General features: G+C 37.8%; 1 protein-coding gene and 1 pseudogene across 1 annotated transcript; one reads left to right on the forward strand and one right to left on the reverse strand.

Moving 5' to 3' along the window:
• Positions 1–4,810: 4,810 nt before the first annotated feature.
• Positions 4,811–6,035, reverse strand: LOC107491465 (uncharacterized). The gene is made up of 2 exons (XM_016112304.1): positions 5,423–6,035; positions 4,811–5,340 (listed from the first exon to the last, which is right to left on the reverse strand). The coding sequence occupies exons 1-2, from the start codon at positions 6,033–6,035 to the stop codon at positions 4,811–4,813; spliced, it is 1,143 nt and encodes a 380-aa protein (XP_015967790.1).
• Positions 6,036–7,495: 1,460 nt separating this feature from the next.
• On the forward strand, positions 7,496–9,563 carry LOC107491625 (disease resistance protein Roq1-like; annotated as a pseudogene).
• The last annotated feature ends 3,751 nt before the right edge of the window (positions 9,564–13,314 follow it).

The raw sequence follows: 13,314 nt of genomic DNA on the forward strand, positions 1-13,314 counted from the left end.
TTACAGAATTGGCTATTTATTTTACCATCCGCCTCTGGAGCTTTGCCCTAATTATATGCAACAGAAAAAGCCGTGGATTGAACTATGGAAGTTGAACTTGTCTCACAAAATTAAGCTATTTATCTGGAAAGCTCTCCATGACTGCCTTCCGGTGCTTGCTTAGATTCATCACCGCATCCAATCTATATCACCAATATGCCCTTGCTGTCATGAAGCAACGGAAACAGTCACTCATTGTTTGATCGATTGCTCTAGAATTAAAGACGTATGGTCTGAGAGTTATCTTCGTGACTGTCTTCCCCCTCAGAGTTCTAACGACTTTTGGACATGGTGGACTGCATCAACAGAGATACTTAACCCGTTGAAGAATGCTGACCGTAATCCTCAATTGCTTGCCATCATTTGCTGGAACTGCTGGAAAGCTCGCAACCAGTTGATTTTTGAAGGTTCTATTTCTATGCCGTCTGCCATTCTAGCAAGCTCTGTCAAATTGCTCCGTGAAATCCAAAGAACTCCCAGTTTAAGTCATCATCTCCATGAGACAAGCTCTTAGATGCATTCAATTTGATTTATCATTATTTCTTCTTTAAGATTTTTCTTCGTTTTTCTACCACGCACCGTTGGATGAATACTTTCAGTGTAGTATTTTTGGGAAATCCACACCTTTTATTATGCTGTCCTGCTTTTGGACATCTTTGTATTTCATTTTTTAATAATTAATGAAATATAACCTATTATATTTGGAAAAAAAATTAAATATAGGTTTAATTACTCTGCAGGTTTTTATAGTTTCACCAAATTTTTAATTAGATCTCTATACTTTTTTCTTTTCAATTAGGTCCCTATACATCATTTTTTTTTTCAATTTAGTCCTTGTTAACCTTAAACGTAAAAAAAAATGTTAGTAAATTGTGAAATTACTTGTATACCCTTAGGGACCTAATTGAAAAAAAAAGTATAAGGACCTAATTGAAAATTCGATAAAACTATAAATATTCAATGAAAGATATTCCTATAATCCTTATCCAATGATTCTACGACATGAAAGATATTCCTATAATCCCTTTTATTTTGTCACTATCATTCTTTTGCTTATTTATATACAAATTGTACTAAAAATAATTTCTTTTTATTTTTTTGACTTTCAAAATACCTTATCTTAAGAACATAAAAAAAATAATGAATAAAATAAAACAGAAATAGTAGTAAAAAGTATATATAAAATTCAATTTCCATCATTCAAGTATTTATTATGATCATGCAACATTTTACATTTGTATAGATTTATGAAATATAGTTTATGTCTTTACCACAAGGCTATGTAATTTGAAATCTAAAAATGAAAACCATGGAAAACATAACTAAATAAATAAGATACCAAACTATCATCAGGACTGAAACTTATTGAAAATGGTGATACATAGCCAGGCAAGGGATATTGCACAATGTCTTCGACAGGGAAAACAATGCTATTATCAAAACTCTGCACATCATTAGAGTCTGTCATAGGCATTTTGGAGTACAGTGATCTTGGACGCTTTGGATTCCTCTTCTCGTTCATCAACTGATTGCATTACAAATACACCAATGGATATAAGATTGAACTGCAACAAAGCATGAATTTTCAGAGCATTTCTGAGGGGTGGAAAGTTGACAAATCTATAACTTCTACAACAGACAACAACAATAGGCACATTACAAACATTTGAACCAAGGTCCATCACATCGGAAATAATAACAAAAGATAGGATTTTCCAGCAATAAATTATGAATAATTCCTTTAAACCTGACCTCGCCAGAGTCACAGGATTTTAACTTTGATTTTTTTGTTTAGTAAGCAATCAGTTATCATTATAAACTGCACCAACCATCTTTGACTATAGGATTTTGATTTTATTTTCACCGTTTATGAACAAGGACATCAATTTTATATAAATCTGTGTCTTAACTTATAAGAGCTACAAATTTTCATTCACATCAAGAACACACCAAAGTAAAAAGAGCACCATGGAAAACTAATAGTTTCCTTGATGGAGTCTAGCAAATATCATATAAATTTGAACATCTTTTAAGTCTGAACTTCTTGGTGCATGTTTAAATCAATACAGCACCACTTAAAAAGCGAGGAATAGCCTTAAACACCAATTGGTCCAAGCAAGCTAGAAAGTAAAGCAAAAGCAACCAACAAAATCAAACAGAAAGAAGGCAAATTCTTTTGCTTTATTTGGTCAGAAATTATTTTCTATATGGAAACATGGGTGGTGTATTGGCCCGATATGGGTGAGAGGGGTGTTTTGCGGGAGGATGGTGTCAGGGGCAACACGTCGGGAGCGTGATGGCTGAGCACGGTCAGCCACGTGGCGAAACCCTGGCAACACGCCGGGGGCGTGATGAACTGGCGAGAAGACAACTGCCTGGCAACACGGGAGGGCGGGGCCGAGAAGCTGTGTATTCCGTGAAGCTTGCTGAGTTCCGAGGTGTGCAGCTTCACGGGGGGGGGTGTAGCAGGCCTGCCTGCATGCAGGGAACACCCCCCCTCCCCGGTAACCAGCGCCCAACTCCCCTATATATTCATGTTCTTCCTCCATTGAAGAACAGAGAGTGTGCCATCAAAACTTGAAGCAAGATAGGAAAAAAAAAGGCAGTGTGAGCCATGCGTTTGAGTGAGTGTGAGTGTTAAAATAGAGTGTGGGTAGTTTGAATAATAGAAGTGGAAGTGGAGGTGTAATCAGTTGGGGTACTTATAAAAAAAATTGTAGAAATATAAAAAAATGGTACGTAATTATGCGGCGCCTGAAGATCATATTATCAACTATTTGGAGCATCCAATTTATGTAAGTTGATAAAATTTAATTTTTTATATGCTGAAGTTTTTTAAATATTGTTGTTGTTGTTAATATTTTATAAATTTAAAGAAGAAGGCCCATTTTATTTTATATTTTACGACTATGTTAGAAAAAATTTAAATCTGTAAAATATAATTATATTTTTTTGTATGTAAATTTTTTTAGTATTATGGTATATTTTTTTTCTGATTTTTGAATATATAAATTTTGTTATGATTATTAATGAAAGTAATGCATAAATAATAAATATTTGAAGTTTTTAAGATAAAATAATTTTCGGTATTTTTAAAAGATTAATAAGAATAAATAGATACATACATTGTATGAAGAATCGGCTCTGTGCACTTTCATTGAAAAAATATGAATGGAGGAGATACGGATTTTGACAAATAAATAAATAAATGATATTAAAAATATTATTTATTTATGTAAAAAAAAGAATTATATATATATTTATTTATTATAAAAAAATGCTTAACAGTAAACAAAAAAATATGTAGCTTAGTGAATAAAACTATTTACAAATATTTATTTATTTATTTTAATTCAATAATATGTATAACCTATTTAAACTAACATTTTTTTAATGCAGCCTAACAGGAATTTGATGGTGCGTAAATTGGATCCGCCACAGACGTGGAATCCGATGGTGGAAAACTACCTACGCGCCACGGGATTTTACCACGTCTCTAAAATTGGGGTAATACGTGAATTTCACCCGCTATTAGCTGCTCTGGTCGAAAGGTGGATGCCAGAGACTCACACCTTCGTGTTGCCGGTGGGTGAGGTTACAGTGACATTGGAAGATGTTGCTTATATATTTGGCCTACCCATTGATGGTGAGGCGGTGAGTGGATGGACAGATAGTAGTGGTGACTTCGTGCAAAGCCAGAGCCACGCGATATTCGGTCGAGAGCCAGAAGTCAGTAGTTCTTCAAAATCCTATATAAAGCTGGGTTGGGTAAGACGTGTCAGAGACGCGGAGCCGTTAGACACTGAGGATTCTGTGAGGCGATATGTCAGATGTCATATCTTCTGTTTGTTGGGGTCGACATTATTCACGGATAAGTCGACCGCATACGCCCACGCGAAGTATCTACCACTGCTTCGAGATTTCGACCGGATCCATACTTATAGTTAGGGGTCAGCATGTCTTGCACATCTTTATAGGGCATTGTGCCGTGCATCACGGTTTGATACGAAGGAGATGGATGGACCTCTTAATTTGTTGTTTGTTTGGGCTTGGGAGCGAATGCCTTGTATTGCGCCCGTACCGAGGAACACCTTTCCACCCGCTGAGATACCAGTTGCAAATAGGTAATAATTATTATTTTAGTCATGTGTTATATTCACGATGTATGTTTGATTAAGGGTTACATATGTAAATTTTTTCAATGAATTATGTTTCAGGTGGAGTCATTCGGCGCGCACCACAGCGTGGTCATCGAACACCGTAGTGACATTTAGGCATCATATAGACTATATGCAGGAGGTAAACATTTATGGTTCTTGTGAATTCTATTTCCAAATATTAACGTTACGCTTCTGACAAACGAATTATGATTGGCAGTTTGAGTGGCGGCCGTACGCCGGATTGGTCATACCCGACGATCTACACGGACACCTTGATGTGTGTGACACCGTTGTTCCGTTGTTGTCGTTTGAGTGCATCGAATGGCACCCTGTGGACCGAGTGATGCGTCAGTTTGGGTATGCACAACCTCCCCCGCAAGAAGCAAGAGAGATTCCAGTAGACCTGCATTGCATGGCTCTTCGCGGAGTGCAGCTTCATGACTGGACAGTTATTCATGGGGCATGGATTGAAGCTCCAAAATACGCATGGACCTGAACTAGAGGCTTGCAATTCCTAAATGCCCTAACGCATGGATTGAAGCTCCAAAATACGCGATGAAGTATTTTTACACCTTGTGCCTCCTCATTCCCGTTGTACAGTGGGCGTGTTTCTATTTGCACAATGACCCAGGTATCTTCTGAACCATGACCGAGAGCCACCATGGCAAGGCTTGGTACGAATCCTCCCAACCACCAAAAACCTTCGCTATGGACTTCTGCTTTGCCAACCAAGCCTTTCGGTAACTGATGGTATAGTTGAACCTTGACTGGACTTCCGCTATTATAGATTTCACCTTGATTGACGGGTCAGTCTCGACTAACGGCATTATACTATCAGCAACGGTATCCGAGTCCAACTTGGAATGATCCTGTGAAATCGCTCCCATTGTGCACGTGTGCCTTCCATTGTATTTGCGTATCTCCCAACAATCTTTTTTCCGTATCAAGCTGGCTCGGATAAGCCAATCGCACCCACGCCCATACATCTTGCATTTTGCATAGAAGGTCTGTGGCTCAGACTCATACACATCGTAGTCAACTCCTCTAACGATAGTGTATCTTCTAATTGCAGCAACCATCGACTTCCTGGAATTGTATTCCATTCCAATCCAGAACTCTCCGTCCTCAGGATCAGCAACGCCTACAGAAAGCGGAAAATCATCGTTCACTAATCATTCCAAACGTATCAATTACCAAAAACGTATTATTCATGCATGACGTACCTATGTTTGCATATTCCGGAAATTCTGGTGTATGCATGGCGTCGAGATCCAACTCACGCATGAATGGTGGCACGTCCATCGGTTGACTGCTCGAGGGATGAAGCACTATATTCTCCGTTGCTGTCTCAACTCCCACATCACCATCCTCGTCTTCATCGCCGGCTTCGTAAGTGGCTTCGAAGTCCTCTTCGCTGTCACTATTCATTCCCTCGTACACTGCAGCTCTATCATCCTCTATATCTAAAACATTTTGAATCCCTTCCGTCTCTACGCTTTCAAACTCAACATATAGCTCAATCTGTGGCTGTCGCATCTGAGTCTGCCGGTAAATTTGAAACATATTCTGTATACTCCCTTCGTCAGTGATTGGCATGGTGTCAAACTGTATTAGACTACCAAAAACTACAACTGGATTTCGGTACAAAATTCTGCTCACTCTCATTAACGTACCGTTCTCCATGCTTTGACAAAGACCGTTCTGAAGCTCCATTAACGTCATGGTGCATGGAACCACAAATGAAAATGGATTCTGACAGACAAACCTCATGCCCTCACGAGTATTGCGTATTATTTCACCGTTGCGATACACCACCAAGTTTGCGGTACCCTCCATTGCACTCCCAACACTCACAAAACACTCAAAGAACACTCACACACTCTTCCTCAAAATGAAAATGCAGCCCAGCACTGCCTATATATAGATGAGAGCATTCACCACGCCTGCCCTGTGCTGCCCGTCGCAGCCAATCAAATGTCGCCACGTGTCAGCACGCCCCTGCGTGCTGAGTCAGCACGCCTCCCACGTGCTAGGGCCAACTCAGCACGGCCCCCCGTGCTGAGTCAACACGCCCCCGGCGTGATTCTGCCACGTCAGCACGCCCCCCGTGCTGAGTCAACACGCCCCGGCGTGATTCGAGCTCCGGCCAACGACATAACGCCACGTCTCTTCACGCCCCCTGCGTGTAGCAGGCAACATGCCCCCTGCGTGTAGCAGGCAACACGCCCCCTGCGTGTTGACCTTGTATTACAGACGTCCATAACACAGTAATACACATGGTTCTCCCATTACTAGCCAAATCACCATCAGCTTTTCCATAAGCAAATTCTTGAGCCTTATTTGGTTTCCACTTACATTTCAACATTAACAAAATATAACAACATTAAACATTTTCCCGCGGGGGAACCATTTTTTTCAGAGTCACTTAGGATTACTAACAACTCTACTAATTAGAGTTCAATGAACAGAACCATGAACAAAAACCACGTGACTCTATCCAACCGCAAGTGGATCAGATCACAAAATATTTTCTAGCCCCCAAGGAACATAAAAGGAATGATTTTTAATTAATTAAAGCGTAATTAAAGCTCATAACAAAATAAAAGGGGGGCATTTAAAGCTAATCCAGCTCCATTGTCTAAGATGACGATAGTTAGAATCTAACCTGGTTTTTGTTAATTGGAAAAAAATATGGGATTTTGGCAGATTGACTTCAGGCAGCAAGGCGAGGTGCGGCGAGGTGTGGCGACACGAGTAGCGGCGTAGCAATCCACGGCGAGGGAACGCAACGGAAGCGACACACCACCAGTGGAAAGCAGAGTAGAGCAGACGCACGACCAGCACAGAGTAGTGCAGCGCAGACCAAGGACGACGGAAGATGGCGACGATGGACGCTCACGCTGCCAAGGACGACGACGACGACGCCGCCGCCGCCGCCGCAGATGGAGGACGTCACCAACGAATGGATCGGAGGAGAAACGCAGAGTCACAAGCGGCTGACTAGGGTTCTTTGTTTTTGTATAAAATGGCAAGTGTGTTTTTGGTATTTTAAAAAAATAAAAGTGTGTTTAATTAGCTATTATAACTTAATTAGGAGAATATTCGATTTTTGAATGGAATATTTTGTTATTTTAAACGGTTTTATCACGGTAGGAATTAAATTAAAAAAAAAATTTAACATCTAAGGACTCAATTGAAAAGAAAAAAAATATAGAGACCTAGTTGAAAATTTGATGAAACTATAGAGACCTGCAAAGTAATTAAACCTTAAATATACTAATAAGCTCACAAATTATATGATAATGGCGGAACCATCATCGTCATCTTCTTCTTCCTTCACATGGAATTGGATCTACACGTTTTCCTCAGTTTCAGAGGAGAAGATACTAGAAACGGTTTCACTAGTAATCTCTACCATGCACTGGATCAAAAGGGGATCCACACCTTCATTGATGATGAGGAGCTTCAAAAGGGGGAAGAAATTACTCCATCACTTGTGAAGGCTATTCAAGAATCTAGGATTGCCATCGTTGTGTTCTCTAAGAACTATGCATCATCTACTTTCTGTTTGGACGAGCTTGCAAAGATTATTGAGCTGTTGAAACTTGAAGGAAGATTGGTTTGGCCAATCTTTTATGATGTGGATCCATCAGATGTTCGCCATCAGAAAGGTAGCTATGCGGAGGCATTAGCAAAACATGAAGAACGGTTCCAGAATGATGACAATGGCAAGGTACAAAAATGGAGGAATGCTCTACGTGAAGCAGCTAATTTGTCCGGTTCACATTTCAAACCAGGGTAATAATCTATATGTTTGTTATGTACAAAATTCTTGTAAATATGGTTGCAAATTATTGTTGGCTAAGTGTTGGCTAAAAATAATAATATTTATTAATGATGTAGTCGTTAGAAATATAATTATTAATGTTGTTTTTTTATTAGTTTTAAATTTTTAGGATGAATAATTTCATGATACGAAGGACTATGTAAAAGAATCAAGAAAAGTTAAAAGAGATTTTTATTTAAGGAAAAATGTTAGAGATATAACTATTAATATTATTTTTTTGTATTAGTTTAAACTTTTGGAATAAGTGATTTCATGAGAGTATCAATATTCATGGATTATTTTAATAATTGATTGTTTAATTTTAGTAGAAAAGTATGTGAAATAATATATAATAATGCTTTGTTTTCATAACATGGCTTGATATGAACTTGTATAAATGTAGGTCTCAACAGGAATACAAGTTTATTGAAAACATTGTTAGTGACATCTCCAAAAAGCTGAATTACACTCCTTTACATGTTGCTGACAACCCGGTTGGCCTGGAATCGCAAGTGCTAGAAGTGAAGTCTCTGCTACAACTTGGGTCTAATAATGTTGAAGATGGAGGAGTACACATGGTTGGGATTTGTGGAAGTGGGGGAATAGGTAAAACAACACTTGCAAGAGCTGTGTATAACTCTGTTGCTGATCAATTTGATGGTTTGTGTTTTCTTGCTGATGTTAGAGAAAATGCAATCAACAAGAATCATGGTCTTGCACAACTCCAAGAGACACTTCTTTCTGAAGTTCTTGATGAGAGTAATATAAGAATAAGAGATGTAAACAGAGGGATTCCATTGATAAAAAGGAGGCTTCAACAAAAGAAGATTCTTTTGATTCTTGATGATGTTGATGACTTAACCCAGTTAAGCGCTATTGCCGGAGGCGATGATTGGTTCGGTTCAGGTAGTCGGATAATTATCACTTCTAGGGACAAACATTTGTTAGAAGCACAATATGGGATGAATTCAAACAAGATTTATGAGGTCAAAGAGTTAAACAAAAAAGCAGCTCTTGAATTGTTCTGTTGGAAGGCCTTTAGAAGCAACAAAGTTAAGTCAGGGTATGAAGATATTTCAAACCGTGTTCTTTCTTATGCTGGTGGTGTTCCTTTGGCTTTGGAATTAATAGGCTCTAACTTGTATAACAAGAGCATAGATCAATGGAGCTCTGCATTAGATAAGTACAAAAAAATTCCCATTAAGAAGATTCAAGAAGTGCTTGAGGTAAGTTATGATGGATTACATGAAGATGAGAAGAGTATTTTTCTTGATATAGCTTGTTTCTTCAACAAGGAAAAGATATCATATGTGAAGCAAATGCTACATATCCGTGGTTTCCACCCTGAAGATGGTATTGACGTTTTGATTGACAGATCTTTGATGAAGATTGACAAGAATAATAATTGTGTGAGAATGCATGATTTGATTCAAGATATGGGTAGAGAAATTGTTAGAAGGGAATCAACTTCTAAGCCTGGCAAACGTTCTAGACTATGGAATGATGAGGACATTGTTCATGTTCTAGAAAATGACATGGTATGTTATATTTATGTATTCAGCTTGTAAATTTCTACAACCTTACATGTAAAATTTGACATATATATAAATATATGTTTGGTGTTTGCAATGATGATGATACAGGGAAGTGATAGAGTTGAAGTCATAACTTTGCACTCAAGCAAGCGTAGAGTGAATTGGAATGGAAAAGCATTCAAGATAATGAGGAATCTCAAAGTTCTCATATTCTGGGATGTACATTTTTCAGTTGGTCCTGATCATCTGCCAAACAGTTTAAGAGTGTTGGAGTGGGATGGATATCCATCACCATCATTACCCTCTGATTTTCATCCCACTAAACTCTTCATACTCAATTTGTGCAACAGTTCTCTCAAATTGGACAATCCACTCCAGGCATGCATCATTTCCTACTATTTTACTCAATCAAATATGTTTATTCGTGTAACAATTCTCAACTATCATCTTCATGTTTTTTTATGCAGAATTTCAATTCCTTGAGTTTCATGGATTTTGGAGAGTGTGAATTCTTGACAGAAGTACCCGACCTTTCAAGAGTCCCAAATCTAGGAGCCATGTGTGTTGATAACTGCCGAAATTTAGTTAAAGTTCACAGCTCAGTTGGATTTCTGGAGAAATTGATTTTGCTGAGTGTTCAACGATGCACCAAACTCCGCACTCTCGTAGACGAAATCAATCTTCCATCTCTTGAGACTCTGGACCTCAGTGGATGCACAAGCCTTGTGTGCTTCCCAGAAATTGTAGCAACTATGGAAAATATTCGAGTAATTTACTTAGACAGCACCGCCATAGATGATTTGCCACTCACCATGTTCAATCTTGTTAGCCTGGAGCGCTTGTATCTCAGGAACTGCACAGATCCGAAAACTCTCAAGGTTGCATTAGCTTGTTACCTAAACTCGAGGTCGTTATTTTTCCGAATCAAAGAGGATTTCGATTGAATTCCGTGGTACACGGATTTCAGCAAGAGATATCATCAGAGTCCATGATTCACCGCGGTCCTCGTCCTCTGGTTCCAATTTGGGAAGCTTATTGCACAGTCTCCAGTGATTTGAATCTCATCCGATTATATCACCCTTGGCGACGCCATATTTCGCCGGAAGAAGAACGCGGCGCCGGATCTGAGGGTGCATCGAGTGTGAGCTTCTGGTACCGGAGAAAACTCCCGGGGGTAATCAGCGCGTTGTTTACGACTGAAACAACGGACATTGACGCCTTTGGCTCTGTTCTGGAGTTTAGGGTTGGTGAATCGCAGTTACATGTTCTCTTCGTCGAGTGTTTACGTAATCTCTGAGACAAGAACGAGACAGCCATTACTGGTGAATGTAATTCTCGGCACACTTCAAGGCCACGGCGAGCGATATGTTTTCAGATCGGAGTCGGAATCGGAGAATGGATGGAATCTGGTGCAGATTGTTGGCGAGATGTATTTTCACAGGCCGTGTACGGAGGGGGAGGGGAAGAGCACGGCGGTCGGAGCAGTTATGAAACGGAGTAGACTTCTTTTTGACAGGGAATATTGTTGCATGGAGGATATTCGATTTTCGAACGGTGACACGTGTGAAAGTGATGCCCTTGAGTCACCAAGAGATATGATTATGCGTGATCCTGGGGATGATGATAATGCTGCCGGTGTTGATCGTAATTTGATTAAAGTTAGCTTACCAAATATGTTATGGTTCATGGGGCGTATGGCCCCTCTCTGAATATGGCACCACATCTAATTCTTGTTATAAAATACATTTATATACCAAGTACTCTTCATCTGTATAAAAATAAGCATTAGTTGCTATGAAAATATTAGTATATAACTAATATATAATAGAGAAAGATTGATTTAGTAATTAATTTTTAATTATAGAATTATCCTGTCTAGATAATATAATATATATAATCAAAGGTTTATTTAAAAAATAAAAGAATGTTAAGGAGTTAGTAGATTTTATAATTTGTGATAATTAATTAATTATTATTAATATTTTTAATGGTATAAAATTATATTTGATAGTATAAAATTATTTATTTTTTTATTGATTAAATACTATCAAATTTTAATAAAAATACTGTTTCTTAAACTTCCTTAAAATATAAGTATAACTAATAACACATACAACAATTAAATCAAAAGAAAGATTTACTTTTTTAAAATTTTACTTTCTTTCTGCTAAATAGACACAAATCATGATTAATGGCGCTTCTCACCGTATATTGCTGCTAACTCTATTTGTTATCCCATAAATCATAGGTTATATCTAGCTAGTCTTATTGAAAGATTTTTTTTAATTATATGAGTAGCTATTGACTAAATCATAGGTTATATCTAGCTAGTCTTATACCAGTCCCCTCCTCCTGCACCTACAGAAGGAGGCTAAGCTACGGTTTATTCTTTTTGGACACTAAGCTACGGTTTATTCTTTTTGGGCACTCACATGATGGTTCCAGCTCAATATTTTCAGAGTTGTTGCACTCATTCTTTTAGTTGCAGTTTGAATTACTGCTTCCTAAGCCATGCTGACAAGTGTATCCCTCTCGACCTTGACATATACATGAAAAAGTCCTTAAGTATCTTCTTCTCTTTGGTAAAGGATCAACAGGTGGATCTCCTAGACCTGGAACAGCTATTACAACTACAGCAAAATGTAGGAGATCATATGCCATAACAGAGGAGCATTAGAAAAGAAGGGAAATCTACGAGAAAAAAAATCATTATATAAATGAGAAAAGCCTCCAAGGTCCTATCCCCAAAATGCTAGGAGGTGTTCGAAAATGGTTGAAGTAGTTGAATAGGAGGCGTTTTTGGGATCTACGTGCTCCCTGGTTAGAACCTCTAAGAGGTCCCAATGGTTTGGACTTGAGTAGACTTAAAAAAGACATACAGCCTTGGCAAGAACGTCGTTCCACGGATTTTATTTCTATCTTTCCATACATAACCGAAGAATGGAAAAGATTCTTCAAGAGTCTCAGGTTCCAGAAGTGCATGATAAATACCACCAAAGCCCAATACTGCAGAGGAAATTAAGTGAAGTACTCCGGACACAAAGTATGGAAAGGTGTCTATAACCTCCCCCCCAGGACCTACCCCCAACCTAGAGTTGCTAGATGGGGAAGTAAAATTAAGCCTTGCTCATACATGGGCTTCTCGGGTACGAAATGATGATCCATGATTGCAGACATCCCCTCTTTAAAACAAAATAAAAAAGATCTTTTTTTATATAAAAGACTTTGACCTAGTTGCCAAAATTTTAAATTGAATTGAAAATGTTGAAAAGTTTCATCATTTCAATTATTTAAAAACAGAAATTTCGCATTAGCCATTAGAATTTGGAAATACCAGTAATTGAAAAAGAAAAAAAAAGATTTATTTTACAAATACAGATAAAAGTATTAGATTATCTCTTTTTCTTTCTCCTTGATACAGCATTAATGAACTTTATCTAAACAAATAAATAAAGTATAATTTCATTCACAAAGTATTTTATACGTATTTTGTTTTTTAAAAAATAAAAAAGATGTAACAATCCAAAAAAGGCCAAAAATATATTCTTTTGTTAACGAGAATCCATGCATTTGATGTAGGGGTGTTTGTGAGTTGTTTAGGATTTGACATTAAAATGTTAGTAATTTATTTTAATCCAATCTAAAAATAATTCTAAATAAATTAGGTTAAACTGAGAATTGATCAAGATAAAATTAGTATATATAAATTTGTATATCATATTTAACAAATATTTTAAAAATCAAATTTAACAAT

This window comes from Arachis duranensis, chromosome 5 (assembly GCF_000817695.3).
Source record: "Arachis duranensis cultivar V14167 chromosome 5, aradu.V14167.gnm2.J7QH, whole genome shotgun sequence".
Classification (NCBI taxonomy): domain Eukaryota; kingdom Viridiplantae; phylum Streptophyta; class Magnoliopsida; order Fabales; family Fabaceae; genus Arachis; species Arachis duranensis.

Bases quoted from the DNA above. Each gene is read 5' to 3' on its own strand.
- LOC107491465 (XM_016112304.1), bottom strand. From the start codon at position 6,035: ATGGAGGGTACCGCAAACTTGGTGGTGTATCGCAACGGTGAAATAATA. The intron at 5,341-5,422 runs GTACGTCATGCA...CGCTTTCTGTAG, and splicing joins TCCGGAATATGCAAACATAG to GCGTTGCTGATCCTGAGGAC.